The sequence below is a fragment of the Leptopilina boulardi genome, unplaced genomic scaffold (assembly GCF_019393585.1).
Source record: "Leptopilina boulardi isolate dan_hultmark-lab unplaced genomic scaffold, ZJU_Lbou_2.1 LbouV2_31, whole genome shotgun sequence".
NCBI lineage: Eukaryota > Metazoa > Arthropoda > Insecta > Hymenoptera > Figitidae > Leptopilina > Leptopilina boulardi.
The window spans coordinates 2,690,561-2,710,873 of record NW_026137874.1 but is presented as its reverse complement, the minus strand read 5'-3'; the positions used below and the strand labels follow the sequence as shown (position 1 = coordinate 2,710,873).

The 20,313-nt window shown below is 28.9% G+C and overlaps 2 protein-coding genes across 13 annotated transcripts in view; one reads left to right on the top strand and one right to left on the bottom strand.

The window, feature by feature from the left end:
- Positions 1-1,993: 1,993 nt before the first annotated feature.
- LOC127283185 (death-inducer obliterator 1) lies at positions 1,994-15,766 on the bottom strand. 5 transcript variants are annotated; one of them, XM_051307893.1, is made up of 16 exons: positions 15,593-15,766; positions 14,867-15,000; positions 14,176-14,451; positions 13,872-14,098; positions 13,676-13,787; positions 13,313-13,606; positions 12,447-13,154; positions 11,120-11,686; positions 10,306-10,374; positions 9,843-9,961; positions 9,391-9,707; positions 9,096-9,304; positions 8,547-9,002; positions 8,312-8,457; positions 5,759-8,200; positions 1,994-5,031 (listed from the first exon to the last, which is right to left on the bottom strand). In XM_051307893.1, the coding sequence occupies exons 2-16, from the start codon at positions 14,988-14,990 to the stop codon at positions 4,096-4,098; spliced, it is 7,002 nt and encodes a 2,333-aa protein (XP_051163850.1). In that variant the 5' UTR covers positions 14,991-15,000; positions 15,593-15,766; the 3' UTR covers positions 1,994-4,095. The 5 variants fall into 5 exon arrangements, with proteins under 5 accessions (XP_051163850.1, XP_051163853.1, XP_051163851.1 ...); XM_051307896.1 differs by having other exon boundaries at positions 13,676-13,784; XM_051307894.1 differs by lacking the exon at positions 15,593-15,766 and adding an exon at positions 15,479-15,582.
- Positions 15,767-16,304: 538 nt separating this feature from the next.
- Positions 16,305-20,313, top strand: part of LOC127283518 (tyrosine-protein kinase Src64B) — a 45,419-nt gene continuing 41,410 nt past the window's right edge. For 3 of the 8 annotated variants that reach the window (XM_051308468.1, XM_051308462.1, XM_051308465.1), the window contains exon 1: positions 17,314-17,552. The gene's annotated coding sequence lies outside the window, so the exon portion shown is untranslated. Of the gene's footprint in view, positions 16,564-17,313; positions 17,553-20,313 lie in introns of those variants that run through there. The other 5 variants (XM_051308470.1, XM_051308469.1, XM_051308467.1 and 2 more) reach the window with 2 other exon arrangements.

Below are 20,313 nucleotides of genomic sequence, written 5' to 3'. Positions count from 1 at the left end.
TTCTATCTTATAGGTTATGACAATTTAAAAAGGTTAAAAAGTGTTACCATGGAAAACCATTTTATTTTCAGTGTTAATTAAAAATAAAATAATAATTTTGTTCTCCATCATTAAGGAATTATTTTCAATTTAAAATAGTACAAAGTTTTTTAAAGTTTTTGATAATATGCAACTCTTTAGACGATCCTGAATTATACGTAATTGACGCATGCGCACTGTTTTACCGCGCACGCGCTTTTTTATTTTACCTTTTTTGTTGGAAAATTGTTTACCTTATTTAAACTAATTTCCATTATTACAGAAAACTGTAATTCATAATTATGTTATACTATCGATACTTAATTGAGTTGTTATTATCTTTCAACAGACAAAATTGAATTATTAATGTTTGTAATTGGTTGTCAATTGACTTGTGTAGTCATGTCCTGACTACGAACATTTAAAATTTGTATGATATTGAATTATTTGAATATATGTAATGATTTTTGAAATAAAAATTTTTTTTTATTAATTAAATTTATTTAAATTAAAGACTAAATAGATATTATTGGTATTAATTCAAAGTACAATAACGTAAAACATTAAATTAATAATTGTTTATTACCTCTTCAATGCTTATTATAATTATGTAAATAAGTCTCATGAAAGTAAACCTATATTTACAGTTTTATAATGTCCGATATAATAGATATCGACTGAAAATGATTTTAAATGCATGTTTTAAAAATCCGTTTATATGAATTTAAAATAATTGCAAATGAAAATAATATAATTTGTTGCAGGCTTTTTTTGTAATGAAAATCGATTTTTACAATTTTTATTTTACCCCAAAAAAAGTAAATATTTTTTTGTTTAAACCTGCGGCCTTTTAAAATGATACGTAATTGACATTACATTTTTTTATCATAAGAAATTTGTGCATTTTAACAAAATCTTAATTTTTAATGCAATTATTACCTTGAAATTGATTTATTCTTTATGATAATAAGCATTCTACTTTTACAAGTCGCACTACTGAATTTAAAAATAATTTTTTTTTTTAATAATTCTTCTAAAATTTAAACTTAATAAGTAATTAAATGAACATTTATTATTTAGTAATTAGTTTTCAATCAATAAATGACTTTTAATAATTAACAGCAATAGTAATTAATTTATTAATTAATAATAAATTAATTGCATTTGTCAATTAATAAACTAATTTGTTTATTAATTATTTATGAAGTAATTAATAACAATTGACTATTAATTACTACATATATGAATAAAAATAAAATTAATTAGAATAAACTTTTTTTAAAATATATATCTGAAAACAATTATTAAAGTAAAATTTGAAAATAAGCGAATGCAAAAGTTAAAGGCGAATTATTGTAAAAACTATACAAAATTTATTTTATTTACAAAATCTTACAACATGACTTGTAAGATAAAATTATACAGATTCAATATGTTAAATTTACATATAAATATAAAAAAAAATTAATATTCAGTAGTGCGACTTTATGAATAATGCCTCTTCTCCCTACTGTATAAAGTAGAATAAAAGAATCAAAGAATGCTGGATACCAGAATATAAATTAAAAACATACGCACAATATTTTTTTACATTCAAAATTCGTCACATTCTAAAATATATTTGAAGAAAAAAAATTATCCACTGTATCTAAAACATGTAATATTAAATTACTTACATTAACTGCACTTTATTAATTAATTTAAATTAAATTTGGAAAAAATTAAAGAATTCCAATATTGGAATTCAACTTTCTTGAATATTAATCAATTTGTTTATTAATTAAGTAATTAATTAATTGAATTTTAGAATTTATATTAAATGGTCAAAAATTATTTAACAATAAATGATATTTACAAAAATCAGCGCAAACACGAGAACTATGGCACAGGCATCAAGCATTCTTTTCTTTTTCTTTTTTTAATTACGATATAATGAAATTTTTTTTCTAAAGTAAAATGAAATTTAATTAGTAAATGGCTTTTTTATCTGGAAATTTATAGAATTGCAATAGTGTTTACACAATAACTATTCTATATATAAATGAAATTTACACAATTCTAATCATTCATACAATATGGAACACATTCAACAGTTTCGTGCCAAAACCAAAAAGTGAATTTTTTTTCTCCACTTAGGGGGAAAAATATGTTTTAGCGAACTTTATAAAGGTAAGATTTTTACACGCGAGAATGTTCGCAAAAAAATGAATGCTAAAAATTGAAAACAATTTTACTCTTCACATTATTTAAAAAAAAAGAAGCTTAATTAAATGTTTTTTGTGAGAAATTAATTTTCCCAATTAGAGAAAAAAAAAATAAAAGAAAAATAATAATGTAAAAATTTTTCAATTGTCAGCATTCTTAACAAAAAAAAAAAAAAAAAAATTAAGTTACACAATTTTTTAAACTTACACGTCGTTTACTTAACATACAGCAAATTGTATTTTTTTAAATGTTAAACAATTTATTTGTTAATTATTAAAGAATCTGAAAAATATGAATTTTTTGGCTTCGGCTTGATTCTAAAATTCTTATTAAATCATTCTAGCTTTCACTAATAAACTAATTTATGATATTTGTCAATGAACAAAAAAAAAAGAAAAAAAAATGAAAAACAAAATTTAAAAGCTAAGTAAACATATATAAAAGAAACATTTGTTAGACACGCCGTTTACTCTATTTACCGTTCGACATAATCACATTTTTATTATTCTCAACAAAACATTGTCATAGAAATATTTTGTTCTTTTTTGTTTTTGATATTTACACAGCCAATACGAGAGTGTGATGCTGTGAACGTTTTTTCGATTTAAACTTTCTCTCTCCCTTTCGAAATTTTCGTAAAATATTTTACACTCCTAATTTAGATTATTTACATTCTTTTCTTTGTTCTCTTTGTTTTTTTTTGCTTGTGATTATAATATACGGTATTAAGAATCGTACTGCGTGTTTCGATATTTTTTTTCTTTTTCACTTTGGTATTTACATAAGAGAGGTGCTTGGATGCTGTTACAATTAAACACGACGAAAAATTCTACATTTTACAAGCCTTATTGATATCTAATTTAAAAAAAATATTTTTTTTGAAATTAAACTTTTTATCACTATAATTATAAAGCACGGATAATATATTTTTAGTATTAATCGCATTTCTTCAATTTTTGCAACAAATTACATTTTTTTCGCAAATTAAATACATTTCCGTGTATTGAAATTTGCCCTTTGAATTTTTTTTAATCAATTAATTTTTATTAATGAATTTTTTTTTAATAATAAATTAATTAATCTGTGTATTTTATGGATTTTTACTTTTTTTTTGATTATTAATAATAAATTTCTTTTTAAATATGAAAAGTTAAAAATCTTTTCCTGTAATTTCGACTTCAGAATATCGAACAATGCCGAATATAAAATATAACAAGAAAAAAAAGTCATTTGAATTTTGAAATCAATTTTTTTCAGGTTCTACTTGTAAACCTTATTCAAAAAAGATCGGATTTATTATTTTTTAAGCAAAATTTTCCAAAATCTCCACTTTCGTTGCTTATTTACTTCATTTTTTTCTATTTAATATTATAATTATTATTAAATAAAATACACAATCTCTAATTTGAATTTACATGTAGGTAGTAAAAAAAGAAAGAGGAAGTGTAAGAAATTAAATTCTATTTTTTAAAAAAGCATACGATGTAGAAAATTTTGGAATAGGATTTTTTGTTTTGCTCTTGAAAAAATAAAAAAATAATAATTAAAACAGCCCAATAGGCTTTAAAAAATCTGATCTATGTTTAATTTGAAAAAGAAATGTTCGTCGGAAACATTTAAAAAAATTTCTTTTTCAATTTAATAAAAAGTCTCTAAAGTGTTTAATTCGAAAAAAAGACACTATTTTTGGAAAAATTTGTCACGTCAGCATCCAGGACACCGAGCTATTTTTTTTCTTTCTCTAAAGTATACGAGAAATAAAATCTATTGTACTCGCAACTCTCATGGATTTTGATTCACACACACAATAATAAAAATAATAATTGTATGTCCTGGAAAAAGGCAATAATTGAATAAAGAAAAGAAAAATGTCTACTCCGATGGTGGTGGTTGTCCCCACCTTGATGATTTTGTCCTTGGAGTTTTGGAAGGCGTTGAATCGTTATCGTTTAGTTTTCGTTTAACACTTAACACAACACCACTTTTGGGTATGAATTTAGTAGGAAGCGCAATTTTGGAAGGGCTCTCGGGTTTCTTTGCCGGTGTTGTTAAAAAACTTGGGATTTCATCATCTTCAAGACCAGGTGGTCGTGGTTGATTGGAAGCAAGATTTGTTTTCATTAGCAATGAATCGCTTATTGGATAATTTATCGTCTTATTATCAGCCACGTCTGATGTCGTTGTTGTTGTATCAATAATTGATGTTGTTGATGCAATTGGTGAAATTTGATTTGTCGCAACAAGTGGAATCGATGAAACAATTGGAATTGCCGGCAACGATGGAATGATTGGAATTGTTGTTGCAGCAGGTGGAGGCGGTGGTAAAGGTGGTGGCATCACCGGTGTTGGAGGTGGAACAATTGTTGGATAGAGTGATGGTGGCAATACCAAAGGCGGTGTTGTCGATGGCAATGTCTCGGCAGCCAATTGTTCAGCTGCTTTTTTAATTAAATCCAATTCACTCATTGAGCTGAGGGTGCTGGTTGTTTTACTTTCTTTGGCTAACGACGATGTTGTTCCCTTGCTGAATGTTGAATATTTTTCCGATTTTGTTGATCTGGAAGTGTTTACTGACGTGAGGAATGATGCACTTGGCTTTGACGGAAGATAAGGATCTACTTTCGAGGTTTCCTGACGTTTTACGTTTGCAAGAATCTCCTGTAGATTCGGAGGAATTGTGATGTCCGAGACTTTATCCAAAATTGGTTGCGTGAATTTCAAACCCTGTGGTGGTGGCGTGAATGAACGTGTGTCCGATGGACTGTACGCGTCATCGCCTTCATTTGTTTCTGGATCGAGGCCCAAACCCTAAAAGAAAATTATTTTTCCTTTTAATTCAAAATTAATTCAATATTATAATATAAAATTTAATTTAATGAAGAAAAAAATGTATAGAGCTTTTGAAAGACAAGAATTTTTGTGAGAAATTAGAATTTGAGGTGTACTTCAATTTTCTTGAAAAACTATATGTTCTCAAATGTGTTTATTGTGTATCAAACAAAATATTTACAATTCCTTTATCACAGATGAAATTCTATTCAGTAAACTAAAATTTAATTAGTCCTACATTAATAATTGACAAAATTTGAAATTTTAATTGAAAAAAAGTTTGTTTGCATTTCATTCACGAGCCCCAAAAATTGTTAAAATTTCTATGAATAAATTAAAATACTTTCAAATTTCTCAAAATTGTCATTCAACAAATATCACAAATCAACAAAATTAAAAAATTAATAAAAGAAAAAAGAAAATTAAAACTTAACGAAAATATTCAAAAATTCTTGAAACTTAAAAAGAATTAAATAAAAAATTGATTTAAAAAATAAAAAAAATAAAGTTTAAATAAATAAATAAATTTTACGACTAGAACTTATCATCCACAAACGCAACTTATTCTCTCACTCATAAACTGAAACAGTTTTGAATGGACAAGGAAAGGGAGGAAAGATGAGAAAATTCGTTTATTTATACCAAGACGACAAAACAGTAACGAATCGAAATCTTGGATAATTCCTGATGATAATAAATATCTCACCGGCAATGTATTTGTCACGTCACCAAGGAACGATGAGCTTATATTTTGAATTTGTTGTTTTTGCTCTTCAATTTGACGATTTATTTCATCCATTTTCCTTTGTAATTCACTATTAGAATCTTTATTCGTTGATAATAATTCAGTTTCCATATCTTTTGAACCATCATCGCCATCATCGTCATCATCATCAACAATATCATCATTATTATCAAGATCTTCATCCATTTCACCTGGACTATATGGCTCATCATCATCTTCATCTTGTGGTTTTGATGTCAAATCAATTCTCGACGATAATTCAGGTACAATTTTCGAAATTGTTGCACTATCAAGAATTGTTCTTGACATACCAATTTGTGCCTTATTTAAAGTTTCGAGTGTATGCTGTGTGATGTGTTTACTCTCAGGTAATGAATCGGTAATACCCTTGTGATGTAATCGCGGTGAAGTTGGTGGCGAGGGATTTTTATCCTTTGGCGAGAGATGAACAAGAGGCGGCGGTGGTGTGTAACTGCGATCGGAATCTTTTTTAATAATTTTTGTCGGCATTGCAGGAAGTAGAGGAGCCGATGATGCGATACGCTTTCGTTTATTGCGAACAATAATTCCCAAAAGAAGTTGTTCTTCCTCAAATCCGTGTCCTTTTAATGGTAGCAAAACACTTGGTACTTTACTGAAATTCGAGAATGGCATTATATAGAAATCCTTGATACTTTTTGAAACATTGCCAACGACACCCAAACGACTTCGACTATTTAAATAACTATAAAGTGTAATATAGGGAATTTTCTCTTCATCATTAGCGGCAGTCAGTCGAATAACAAGAATTTCTTTTGATCCATTTTTTTTCATTTTTGAAATATAATCCCAAACTGTATCGTGACCAATTCTCCCCACAACATCAACGGTATTTGGTAAATCTTCCATAAGATCACGTGAATTACCACTAACTTCTTGTGCGGTTATGTAAAATTTCGCCACATCAGGCATACAAACAAAACCACTCCACACTGTTTGTTGTGAAGTTCTTTCTTCCTCAGGTTCCACTTCCTTTTCCCTCTCGAAATCTTCATTAATATCGGGTGTTTTAATATTCACTGTTGAACTTGGCTCACGATCGGATAAATCAGAATCATTTGTGTCCAAATTAACAAAACCAATTGTCGTTGTATCATCGTCAATATGACGCCAAAGACGATCTTCAATTGGTGGTTCCATTCTCGGTGGTGTTAATTCTTTCTTCTCTTCCTTCTTTATCTCCTCTTGAATTTTCTCCTTTTCTTTATTATATTCCTTATGACTCTTGTGACTCTTACTTTTACTTTTTTTATGTTTCTTCTCCTTATCACGATCTCGTCCCTTTTCTCTTTCGCGATCTTTTTCTTTTTTATTATCCTTATTCTTGCCTGATTTTCGATCTTTACTACGTTCACGCTCACGACTATGACGATGACGATTTTTACTTCTATCACGTTTCTTTCCCTTTTCACGATCACGCGAACGATATTTCTCCTTGTCTTTTTTATCATCGAATTTCAATTTTTTTAAATCATCTTCTTTTTTATTAATTTCCGTTGAATCAATATTATTTTCACTATTCAAAGCTGTGACAATATCGTGAACAGACGATTTTGAATCGACATTATCACTAGCACGATCATTTTCAATAACTAATTCGCCTTTATGAGTTTTAACGACTATTGATTTTGCTTGTGCCATAAGATCTAATTCATTTTTCTTAATCATATCAAGTTGATGTTTTGTTTCTTTTTCACGCCATTCGGCTAATTCTTGACTTGCCATTTCTTCAGGACTTAATCTCACAACTGCATCAGGTGTTAATGATCTGTCGGCAATTTTTCTAAAGAGTGTCAAATTTTTTGTGTCCTTTATATTGAAAACGAGACTTCGATATTTTGCTTTATATTTGGCACCAGTGTCTTTGAAATATTTATATAATTCAAGTTCAATATTAAGTGTGAGTTCTTTGACTTCATCTTGTGTTAATTTTAAATCATCTGTAGCTTTTATTCGAGCAATTAATGCATCTGACATTGTTTTCCTAACAGCAACTCGAATTGGTTCTGTTTCGGGTTTCTTGGCAATTAATGGTGATTTTATTGGTTGTTGTCTGACTTGTGTTGGCGTTTTTGGTTCCTGTCGTTTTATTTGTTTAGGCGTTGACAATTGTATTTTCACAGATGATGACGATGATGGTTGTGGTGGTTGTGATGGTGGGGTCTTTAGTACTGTTTGCCTTAAAATAGGCACTTTTTGCGGCGGTGGTACTTTAATTTTTATTGTTGCAATACTTTCAGCAGGAACAAGAACTGTTTTCTTTGAACTGGCAGCTAAAATTGTTTGCTTTGAACCTGGCACTTTAGCAAAAATCATCTTTGGATGTAACTGCATTTTTTCACGTCTCACAGGCGAAACTTTAAGCTATAAAAAACAAATTTTGTTAAAAACTTTTTTCTACAATAAAAATGTATTGAAAAAAAGGAATTTTAATATTTTAATATTTATTCAATTCATTAAAAATGTATTTAATACCTGTTTAGACGATTCTTGAGTTTGAATAGCTGTAACTGTTTTTCCAGCAATTTTGAAAGTATTCAAATTATTTGGCCTTACAATTTCGTAAGATGGATTTTCCCTTAGCCAGTTTTTGAGATTTCCTGCTGTCGGAGCACCAGCACCTTAATTGCAAAAATTTATTTTTTATAATAAAAATGGTGACAAAAAAAATTTAGACAAAGAATATTATTTGAGGACAAATATAACTTACCCGAAAGAACTTTGCCTGTTTTTCTATCAAAAACCATAACTCGAGCATCGAGTTTGCCTTTAAGAAAATCTTGTTTCGACGCTTTTGGCGACGGTGTTGAAGCCGGTTTATCTTTGGTGCATGTTTCTTGAGCGTGAGCCAAAATACAATTATCAGAACAATAAATGCTGGAATTTCTTGCTTCCTTCTTACAAACAACACACTGTGTTATTCCAGAACCTTGAGCTGTCTTTTCAGTAGAAGGACCTTCGGTAATGACAGGCGTCACCTTTTTACTGCTGCTGCTACTACTACTAGACAATCCACTGGACTTGCCATCTAATGTTTGGAAAAGAGCTTCAGTTGATTTACGTTTCGAAATCACTGGCGAAGCATGTTTTCCTTTTGTTTCTTCAGTTTTCTTTTTTGAACAATTTGGACACACCCATTCAACACCTTGTTCCTCCATTTGTTGTCCTGAAATATTTTTTCAATATTAAATTAATGGAATCTATTTTTTTTTTTTTGTTGAAAATTTAATTATTAAAACTAATTTAGTAAAAAATTTACCCATAGCTTTGCTGACGTTAACGCATTTGCCATGAAACCAATCTTCGCAAACATCGCAACAAATCATAAATCGATTATTGTGTGGCCTTTTACATATACACCACAATCGATCGGGATCATCTTCAGAATCAGAATTACCGCTTTCGTCCTCAAATTCATCATCTAATTCCATATCTTCTTTAGGAATTAATTCATTTACACTTGATCGACTGAAAATTAAGAAAAATTAATTTTTCAAAATTTCAACGAGTAAAATTTCTTTTTCTAAATTTAAATTCATTAATTTAATATTCACCTTGGCTTTTTCTCTTCTTTTACAACAATTTCCTTTTGTTGAGGGGGCTTATCATTCATGGCTTGTAATTTTTTGCTACGCGTTGCTGGAGCTTCAATGGGAGGTAAAGTTATAATACGTCCACCACGTATTATTTGAATTGGTTCCTTTTCCTCTTTTCTTTTCTGTTGCTCATGTTGCGAAGTCACTTTAAAAGGTTCGACGACTGTTGATGTTTGTGTTGGCTTTACTTCAGCCTGTTGTTTTGGTGATAAAACAGATGAGAACGCTGACGGTGACAAGAGAGGTTCAGAATCTGCTGACTGGTCGAGTCCAGACTAAACATTAATTCAAAATTTTGGGAATTAATCATTTCCTACAGTAAAATTAAATTATTTATAAAATATTTAGCGGAATATTAAATAAAATAATGATAAACATGAAGAGAATATTGAAAAGAATAAAATACATACAGCCAAATCAACACCGAGTTCCTCTTGAAGTAATAAAGCTTCAGCTAATAAATCATCTTCATGTTTTGTTGCTTCCATTTCCAATGTGGCAAGAAGATGTTCCTCTCCTTCAATTCCACCTAAAAAAACAAAATTCTCTTTTAAACAAAAAGAAATAAATCAAAATGCCATTTTGCCTATTGTATAAAAAATCAATTTCAATTACAATTGTCAAATACATTCACAATAATTTAAATTTTGGCATTTTATATAATTTTCTACACAATCTACTGGTATAGTTTTATTAAATTAAAAATTGTTTTCCCTTTACCCAAACAGAATTTGTATGAAAAATAGTATAAATATTTTCTGTAGAAACTAATTTTGAAAATTAAAATTTGAATAAATTAAATTTTACTAAATTATAAAAATATTTTACTCAATGCAATAAAATTTAAATAATGAAAATATAAGTGAAACTTACTTTGTTTAGGAACAATATCATTTGGAACATTGGGTTGTTCCATTCGTTGGGAAACTCCCTCGGTTGGAACTGTATTTGGTAAAATAACAAAAAAAATACGAGTTTTGCAAAAAATAAGTATACAATCAACACTAAAGTGTACAATAACCTTTAATAAAAAATTGTTTAAAAATATTTCTACAAAAACTGAAAAAATCATTCTTATGTTAAAGAGAAAATTAAAAAAAAGAATTTTACATTATTCAGCACAATTGAATTGTCAAAAAAAAAAAATTTACTAAACTACATAAGAAAAATGCAATTATCAATTTAAACAAATGAAATTTTAAATAGAAAAAATAAGCATAAATTAAAACAATAAAAATCCTCCATATTCTTCTATTCACATGCTGTGCTATTTTTACTTAAAATACAGCATTAAAATTTAAATAGAAGAAATATACTATTTTTCATCAATATTTTTTGTTTCGTTAATTTAATATTAGTATTAAAAAAACATATTATTTTTCTTTTCAAATAGTTCTTTTTTTGTTAAATGTTAATATTAACCATGAAATATCAAAAAATAATTTTTGTTTTAAATGGAAATTTTACAATTTATTAATTTTCTAATTATTCCGATCACAAAAAATTTTAATAAAATTAAATAATAAAAATTAATTTTCACTTGTTTCTATTGTTTTTAATTTTACATGCAATTATTAATTATTCTACTTTTTTTCAAAATACTCATTCTCAAGAGTGCCAAATTAATAACCAAACAAAAAATACATGCAAATATGAATTAAATATATAAACTAAAATGAAAACTCACCAGGATCTAATGATGATTGTAATTCCTCAGCCAGAGGAACTTTAACAGGGATTTTCGTTTCTTTTGTAGGTAATACATCGCCTTGACTATTATTTTCATTATTGTCAATATCCATGGATTCCTCCTCCAAAGAAGATTGTTGATTTAATGAGCTCACATTTAATTTAGTCGGTGAATTTATCGTCTCAGGTTCAGAATTCAATGGAAGTTGTGATTGATTAATTGTTTCAGTGGCATTCGGTGTAATAATTGATTCTACCGCAACAGGCGGAGAAGAAGTAGAAGAAGAAATTTGTAATGTTTTTGGTGGAATAATTTCTGTATTTTTAACAGAAGTTATCGAAGGAGTTGTTACTGTTGATTGTTGATTAAAAACTGGTGAACTTGAAGTTGGAGTTACTGGAGTTGTTGGAGAATTTTCCGCACATTTTCCCGTTTCATTTCCAACACTAACACGACGAATAATATCAGGCGTGGAAAATAATGCTGGACCCAATGCATTAGCAAGTGTTGCCGGCGATTTTCGATGATCCTTCTTTTGATGATGATGATGATGCTTTTTCACAACTGAAACAGGAAAATGTACTTCTAATAAAAAAATGAAGATAACCAATTAAAAAAAACACCTTTGACTGAAATTAATGAATTCTATATTGAAATTTTCATATCTACATTATTTGTTATAATTTTTTTTTTAATTAAAAAATTTAAAAATTCCTTTAATATCAATTTAAAGATTTAAAGATAAATAAAAGTTGAATAAAAATTGCATAATAGCATTTAGAAATAAAGCAACAAATAGATAAAATACGAACAATAATAATAATAATATTCAGAGATGATTAATAGGCAAATAGCAAATTAGCAGGAATAAAAAATAAATGTATTTATTAGTGTATTAATTATAAATAGCCTCATATAACTTATTTTTTTCTTACACATTTTCTTTTTTCCGAAAATTTTTAACGTCCAACACTCAACAAATTATTAATTTTTGACAACAATTGGACAATAGAGTAAAATACTTTATTTTTACGCGAAAGATTAATAAATACGGCGATACTATTAAAAAAAAAAGATAAAGAAAAATCAATATTAAATTTAAGAGTTAAAAACCGGTAAAATGACCATAATTTTTGGAATAGTCACTTAATGATTTTACATGAAAAACTTTTATATAAATAAAAAGACTAATTTAAAATCTTAAAAATAAGCAAAATCCAATTGTCGTTAAAAATAAACAAAGATTTTTTTTTCTTAAATATTCAAACAAAACACGATTTCTATAAAAAATATTCTACGAGTATTTATATTTAGAAATATAAACCTTCAGGCGTTCCTTTGACATCCGTCGATTTTCCAATTTCAGCAATTTTCATTTCTTCATTACTCTTCAATACCGACTCCTGAAGATTTTCAGACTTTTTCTTCTCTTTTTTAACTTCAACAGGTTTCACTTTAATAGGCGATGTGAAAATTTGTATTTTTTGATTAGAATTAATTATTTGTTGTTGTTGTTGTTGTTGCTGCTGCTGTTGTTGTGGTGGTTGTTGAACAGGACTTGATTGTAATAATTGAACTGGTTCTTGAGCATGCAATTGACCGAGTGTAACAATTTTTGGCTGATTTCCCGGCGAATTGTGTACAATTGATTTCGGTAACATAGGTATCGATACTAATTTTCCATCTTTTGTGGTTATTTTCGAACTTGTCGGTGTTTGTGCAAGATTTTTAGTTTTTGGTAAAATAAGAGGGGATTTTTTAACATCGAGTTGTTTCATTTCATTTGATTTCATTAAAATTTGCTTTTGAACGAAAATAATTTTTTGATTTTGATTTCTTCCTTCGCCTGGTTTTGTTAATATCATATCGCCTTTAATCATATTTGCATTTATTAAATTTGCTTTCACTTGATTTGTCGTTTGCAATGGTTTATGAATAATTGGCGATGTCTCGGGTGTTGAAACTGGCGTCTCATCTTTTTTCTTTCCTCCAAACACTCTTGGTTTTTTTGTTTTAATATGCGATGGTTTCTCTGTGTAAATTTAAATTTTTTTATATTAAAAATACAATTTCTTGTTAATTAAAAATTAAGTGATAAACAATTTTTTAAGCGGTAATATTTGTAAATATGTTTATTTTTAATAATTTAATTTTTTAAATATGTAATTTAATAAAAATTGTTTTTTTTACCTTGTTTCTCTTCTTTTTCGGGACTTTTCATTGCATCAACAGCTGCTGCCATTTCTTTATCGAGTCGACGCACTTGTTCGGTGTCCATGCGTTTGTTTGAACCTCGTCTTCGAGCGGTCATACTTCCACCTCTTGTTGTAAGACCCTTGCGTCCTCCTCTTGCTCTCACTCCACCTCTTCGTGGTCCACGAGGTCCAAAATCGGAATCATTGTCAGATGAATCTGATTCTGAAGATTCTGTCATATCCATTGATGAATTATCATCCTCGGCATCATCATCAGCTTTATGGCCACCTTGAATCAAAATTGTTAATTTTAAAAATGAATAAATTTAGATGTTAATTTTTAAAAAAATTTCCTTACCTTTATCTTGATAAGTATTTGCATTTCGGGAAGCTGCAGTCCCGGCAGTCTTAGGGGTCCCTATAAAAGATGCAGCAGCACTTCTTCTAGGCCGTCCCGTTAAAGTTTTCTTCTTGAAAAAAATAAAAAATGTAATTATAAAAAAATTCACAAAAATTTGCAGATGTTTTGTTTGCTTTTTTTGACTCATACTCACAGTTTTTAAATTTCCAGCTGCATTTGCAGAAGCGGGACTCACAGACGGCGAAGGAACTGTTGGAGTCGTCGGCACTGAATGTGATTTTTGAATCGTTTCAGGCGATATTGTAAGTGGTAAAGGATCGGAAACTTTTGGTTCCGACGGAGATAATCTAGTTGTATAACAATGATCCAACTCGATACTGTGTTTCAACGAGTTTTGTCTTTCTTCGACAGTCAGCATGTCTGGAAAAAGAAAAATTCAATTAGAAAATTAATCGAAATTTCAAAATATTTAATTAAAAATAAAGAATCTAAATTACCTAACATCGCTGTAACATTTTCGCCGAGAATTTGTTTCGCCTCTTCGCTCTGCAAAGCAGTTTCTAATCTTTCCAATTGTTCGGGATCCATTTCCATGAAAGGATCAACGAGTCCTGTTCCTTCTGTATTTGTTGTTGATGATGTTGTCGTTGTGGTTATTTCTGAAGTAACTGTAGAACGTGGCGGATCAACCGTAAATGTAATATCGCCGTTCTCAGCGTCACCTTCTGTTTGACCCAACTTCACAACACTAACATTTGCATTCGCCTGGTTCACTGTAATTTTGCCAACAATTTAGGGGCAAATTTCTTCACCTCGGAATAAAAATCCTCTCAAATAAACTTTCCGTTTAATAACGAAAAAATAGAAAAGAAAATTCTACATAAATTTCAAAAAAAAAAAAGTTTCTAAAGAACTGAAAGTTTATTAAAAGAAAATGTTTTATTCCAAGGTGAAGAAATCGATTGTAATGTAAACATACGTGAAAATTGTCCAGTAAAAATGTACTCTTGCTAACCTTGTAAATTAAAACAATTTAAAATTACAATTTAAAATACAAGGCATCGATTTCTAATTTAATTCATAGAATAAAAAAATTTAAACAAAATAACTAAATAAGATATGTAAATAAAATTTTAGAAAATTAAACTAACGAGTAGAGTTTTAAAAAACAGACTAAAATATGCTCACTTATTAAATTTTGTAAAGTTTCTTCGTCAACAGAAATTGTTCCGTCATCGTTAACCATAATAATTAACGTGTCATCTTTTTTCGTCGCATTATCTCGAGGTTCCACGATGATTGAACTAGACATCTTGCACTTTCTGAAATATTAAGAAAACCCATTTAGTCATAAATAATAAATTAAACATAAAGTAACGGTAAAAATGTTTTACTACAATTTTAATTGCATGAAAAATTGCCACAAGAATATAGGTATATATATGTATGTAAAATATAGAATAACAATAAAAAAAAGAACTAGGTTATGAAAGAACTGCAAAATTTGATCAATATTAAACTTGTTTTATTTTTAGGGAAAAGAAAAAAAATAATGAAACTTAATTATTCATTACGATAAGAGTCGTGTTTTAAACAGATAAAACAAATTTATATCAAGACAAGAAAATAATCGTTTTAGCACGTTGCTATCAATCACCTAGATCAAACCTCTTTCATAGGTCATGTTAAAATTGCCAAATGACATTAGGTTTTTAAAAAAATTTACACTTTTCACTAATTTCACAAGGAAAAATACACTTTTTATGATTAAATAATACTGTTAATGAAATTGTAGCGTACATTCTGGGGAAAATAAACAGAACCGCCAATACCCGGTAGCCATCTTGTTTGATTCGTTAGGGACCACATATAGCACCAAGCACACACCGATCAGAGAAAAACCATTTTACTCACCTATGACGTTTGCTCTACCTCGAAAAATGTCGTCAAATCACGAACCTCGTCCAGACGAGGATATTTTCAGTAGATTTTTAAAAAATTCATCAGCCAATTTGCGGAAAACCGCAACTTTTTCACGGAAACATCGTCATACGAGTAAACTCGATTTTCGTGCGTACCGGACGCTGCGCATTAATTACTGCGCATACAAGCAGATGCCCGCCCAATTACAAGTAGATCTTTAATTATCCGTGCACACACTATTTTTTCTATCAAATTTTATCAATTTTTACTTTTAATAATAACTATATTTATTGTAGAAATGTAAAATATATTTATTGTTACTAAATAATTTATTTTTCTCCACTAATAATAGAAATTTCTTTTTAGGAACTTATAAAGAAAGAAATTAAATTCCATGTATAAAGGCAAAGAGAATTTTTAAATTGCTTCACCAATCAGAGACGTATTTAGATATAATCGATATATCGATAGAAGCTTTATGTGTTCTCATTGGATAATTCCGTTTCCAGAATAATTGTCAACCAATCAGAAATCAGGAAATTTTTCTTTTAGGTTTAATAAATTTCCAGAAGATTGGAAGTTTTTAAAATTCCCTAGGGGAAGGGCCAATCAAAATCGTTGACTCAGAACTGTCGATAAGGTAACGTCAATTTCCCAACCCTGTATGTGGTAACGAACCTGACTATAACTGACCCATCTTTGATAAATATTGGAGGGAAACATTAGGAAAGTGATGTTAAAATATGATTGCATGGAAAAATTGTGAATATTCAGTTTATTTAAAAGTGTTTTAAAGTGTTTTTTATATTATATTACAATTCTCGTAAACATGGATCACTGGAATTCGAAAATTATGGAGGAAATTGTACGAAATTTACTAAAGGAGGAAATACATTCTACTATCTTTGGACATCCATGGCCTGTGACGAATGCAACAAAATATTTATTTTTGATTAATTGAGGTGAGTTTTTATTGATTTTTTAATCTATTATTTGTTGATAACATTATTTTGTTGAAATTGCATTGTTTTTTAATATATGACTGCTTTAAGTGACTTTTACGTCAATGAAAAAACATAACCTTACTATCATGATCCCCTTCACCCCATCCATGTTTTTTTTTTAACAATAACAATCTGTTTTAGATGACTTTTTACGATAATCAGGCATTAATATATAGTTTTATATTGTTGAATAGTGTAATATATTTTTTACATTAGAGGACTTGTTGTCAACTGGAAAATATTGGTATATTTTTTACAAATTCGATTTGCTCGAAACTTAGGATAAAAAAATTTTGGAGCAAAATGTCTGTAAGGAGATTTTTGACATTTTTCACTTGTGTGAATAAACAATGATAGTTAGGCTCTTTTTAACAATTGAATGAACTTTTCTAAGGGAAGGATATTTAATGTGATAAATGATAGTTGCCTTTAACGATAATAATTTCAAATCATTTGTAGTTATCAGTGATTGCTAAAGGAGGTCAAAGATCCATATACGTTTTTATTTTATCATGAAAAAATATATAATCTTTTCTACGCTCCTGTTTATAACTCCTGATGTAGAAATCTCGTTACGTTACTGTTGATGGGAAATAGAAGTTCTATGGTGGTGATGGAGTGTGTTAACTTAGCGGGGATGGTTGATAGTGGGGAGTCTTTGGTAGTTCGTGCCGGCTGCGCAAGAGCAGCCTGGAAGGCAGAATTTTTCAATAATGAACAACCCGTGGTAACTGTCAGTTGCTGTCAGTTCGCCAGCCGTGTATTTCGTTGACTCTCGCGAGACACGTTGTGTCCAGATGTGCGTTGAAATGTGCTTTAGTTAATATTTGTATTTAAAAAAAAAAAATACACCCAATATCAAAAATATATTTAACCAAGGAACATCGTCAAGGATTATTTCCCTTCATTAAAAGAGAATCGTTATATCTCTTATCTCAACTAATCAGGTATGGGAGGAGATTATTTTTGGATTTTTTTACCTATCCGGGCATCGAACTTGCGCATGCCACCTATGACATCCAGTTGATCCACCTACCAACTCTCTCTGTCTCTCCGTCATAATAAACAAACGAACGCCATTGACCTTTAGCGATCATTGCCTCCGGTTTTTTTTTTAAATCCACCCTAAGGTCCTTGCACCCAACATCTCGCCAAGCAGGATCGATCCCTACTCTCTTTCTCTCTCTTCAATTTTTAATCCTAATCCTGAGAGTTTGTTGGGAGGCGTTTTTTTTTCTCGCGGCAGACTTGTTGCGAAGTGACCCCCCCTCTCTCAAGTGTGTGTATGTGTATGTGCTAGAAAGAGTCAACAAACCCAGATAGAAACTTCAAACACTTTTGGGAAACAAGTGCGCACACTCGTGGACGAGTTGTTACCATCTTATTATAAAGAATTTTTCCATATTTGTCATAGAAAAAAAATGATTTGGATGAAATTTAATGACATTATAAAAAGGATCAATTAGATTCTCAACGGATGTTCATCTCTGGACCAGATTAATAAATGTGTGGGTTGTGGATGTGCAATAAAGATTCGCTGATCGTTATTAGCTATTATCTTTGATCAGTATTATTACCCATTAGCTGCCTTGGATCTTCATTGTCGGGACTGAAAGAGGCTGCGAAGGCCTTCTTGTTTTTTAGGATTCTCTCTCTCTTTCTCGAGGAATCAACTCTATAATGTCCATTATCATGATTATTGCAGAACAATGGCATTAATCACTCTTCTCGGAATAGTAAACAAAGAATATTATCTCGCAGGTTTAATAGATATACATTACAGTATAATCATATCGCAACTTCTTTTTCTTCTTTAATCTATTTTCATATACTTTTTCTCTTAATTTTTTTTGTTTCTTTGCAAATTAGTAAAAATTTCACGAAAATTTGTTAAAAGACTAAATAGTTATCAATTAAATTTGAAAGTATAATATATAAAACTTTTTTGTGGAAAAATTTCTAAATGTTTCCAATGTGTTGAAAGAGATTAGTGGAAAGTTTAATTCTTATAATTAGTGTCACGCTTTTTTTCATACATAGGAAAACAACTTTTTTTTTCTTACTGTTAGAAACTAAATCTTAAACGGAACACAAAAAAAAGAACCCCTTTAAAAATAGAATTGATAAATTATTATATTAAAAGATACTTTCAATTATAATAAATAAAAGTATAATTTTTAATGATAACTTTTTTTTTTTTAAAATAAAATCACAAATTAATTGATAATATTAGCTTTCAATTCTATATTTATACAGGAACAAAAGTAATTTTAAACTCTATCAATTAGAAGCTCGTTGAGTTGTAGAAAAGTATAATTAGTTCGCGGGAGAAACTATATATCTTCACGTTGTTTTATTTTATTGAACGAATTGATATACAAAATTATTATAACAGAAACAAATTAAGATGGAATTTACGATTTACAATCTATCTCATATTATCTTCATGAGATCTTGATGGATGATTATCCTGATAGCATGTATGTCTTCTCTTGAACAACACCTCAGGAGGGTAATTTCTTTAATAAGCATTTCATGCATATTTAAACCTTCCTCAAGATCAGGTTTAGAGCTTTTTATACATGTGGCTTTTATATATATATACCTGTCTTTCAAAAAAAAAAAAAAAATTGCATAAAATACGATGAGGCAAAATAAAATACATTAAAAAATATATTTAAAAAAAATGATACATGTAAAAAAATATATAACTTGACACACGTTTTCTCTGCTAAATAAGGAGGAATTGTGTTTGTGTGCGCACCTTCGGGTCAAAGAGAGAGTGGTTTTGTTCCGAAACAAAGCGGCCTTTCGCTCGTTCGATGTTCCCCTTGTTACATTACAATTTGTTTATTATATCTATATATATGAAACATGCGTTATAGAGTTTGTGCAATTATGATTTTTCTCATATATATAAAATCTATGATAGTTTTATTATAGCACTTTCTGCTATCGTCCTCCCTCAATTGTATTTTATCTTTATCTCTCGTTTTATTATCTCCCATTCGTATAGGACAAAATGAACCTACAATTATAACCGCATGAGTCGTGGTCATAATAATGAGGAAAATGAAATGCCACCTTTGAAGATATTTAATTAAGATCAGAAAAGAGTTCTCTGAAAATTATAGAGTATAGAGAGAGAGAGATAGTTATATGCCATTCAAGTATATAACTTTCCGAGTTCCTCTTTTACAGAACTTTGATAAAAAACTAAACGTCCTGTGTACTGTAAAAAGAAGTTTAATTCTATAAAACGAAGTGCACGTATACAAAGCTATATTTAACTGAGAATCAACTATTTTTTTTTAGTTTCAAAAAAAGATTTTCAATTTTTCTTTTGTAAAAAAGTAGTTTTTTTTATAACTCTACAAATAAATATATTTCTGCATTAAAATTTTAAATATTAAATTGAAATTGTTTATCTGAGGTCTTGTCATATTATCAAAAAAGAAGTAAAAATATAAAAAAAAAATAAATTTAATCGTATTTTCACCTATGATTCGAGTCACGTTATGTTCAAGTTGTAAAATTTTTATAGACTACTACAAATATCGTTTTGTGTGTAATTTGCAAAGAAGCTCTTTTTTTTAAACTATAAATTTAAATGTTCACTATAAAAATGGACTATTTTAATATTTTACACGTGTGGATTTGTGCATATGCAAAAAATAAATTTATAAATATAATTATAAAAATATGAAT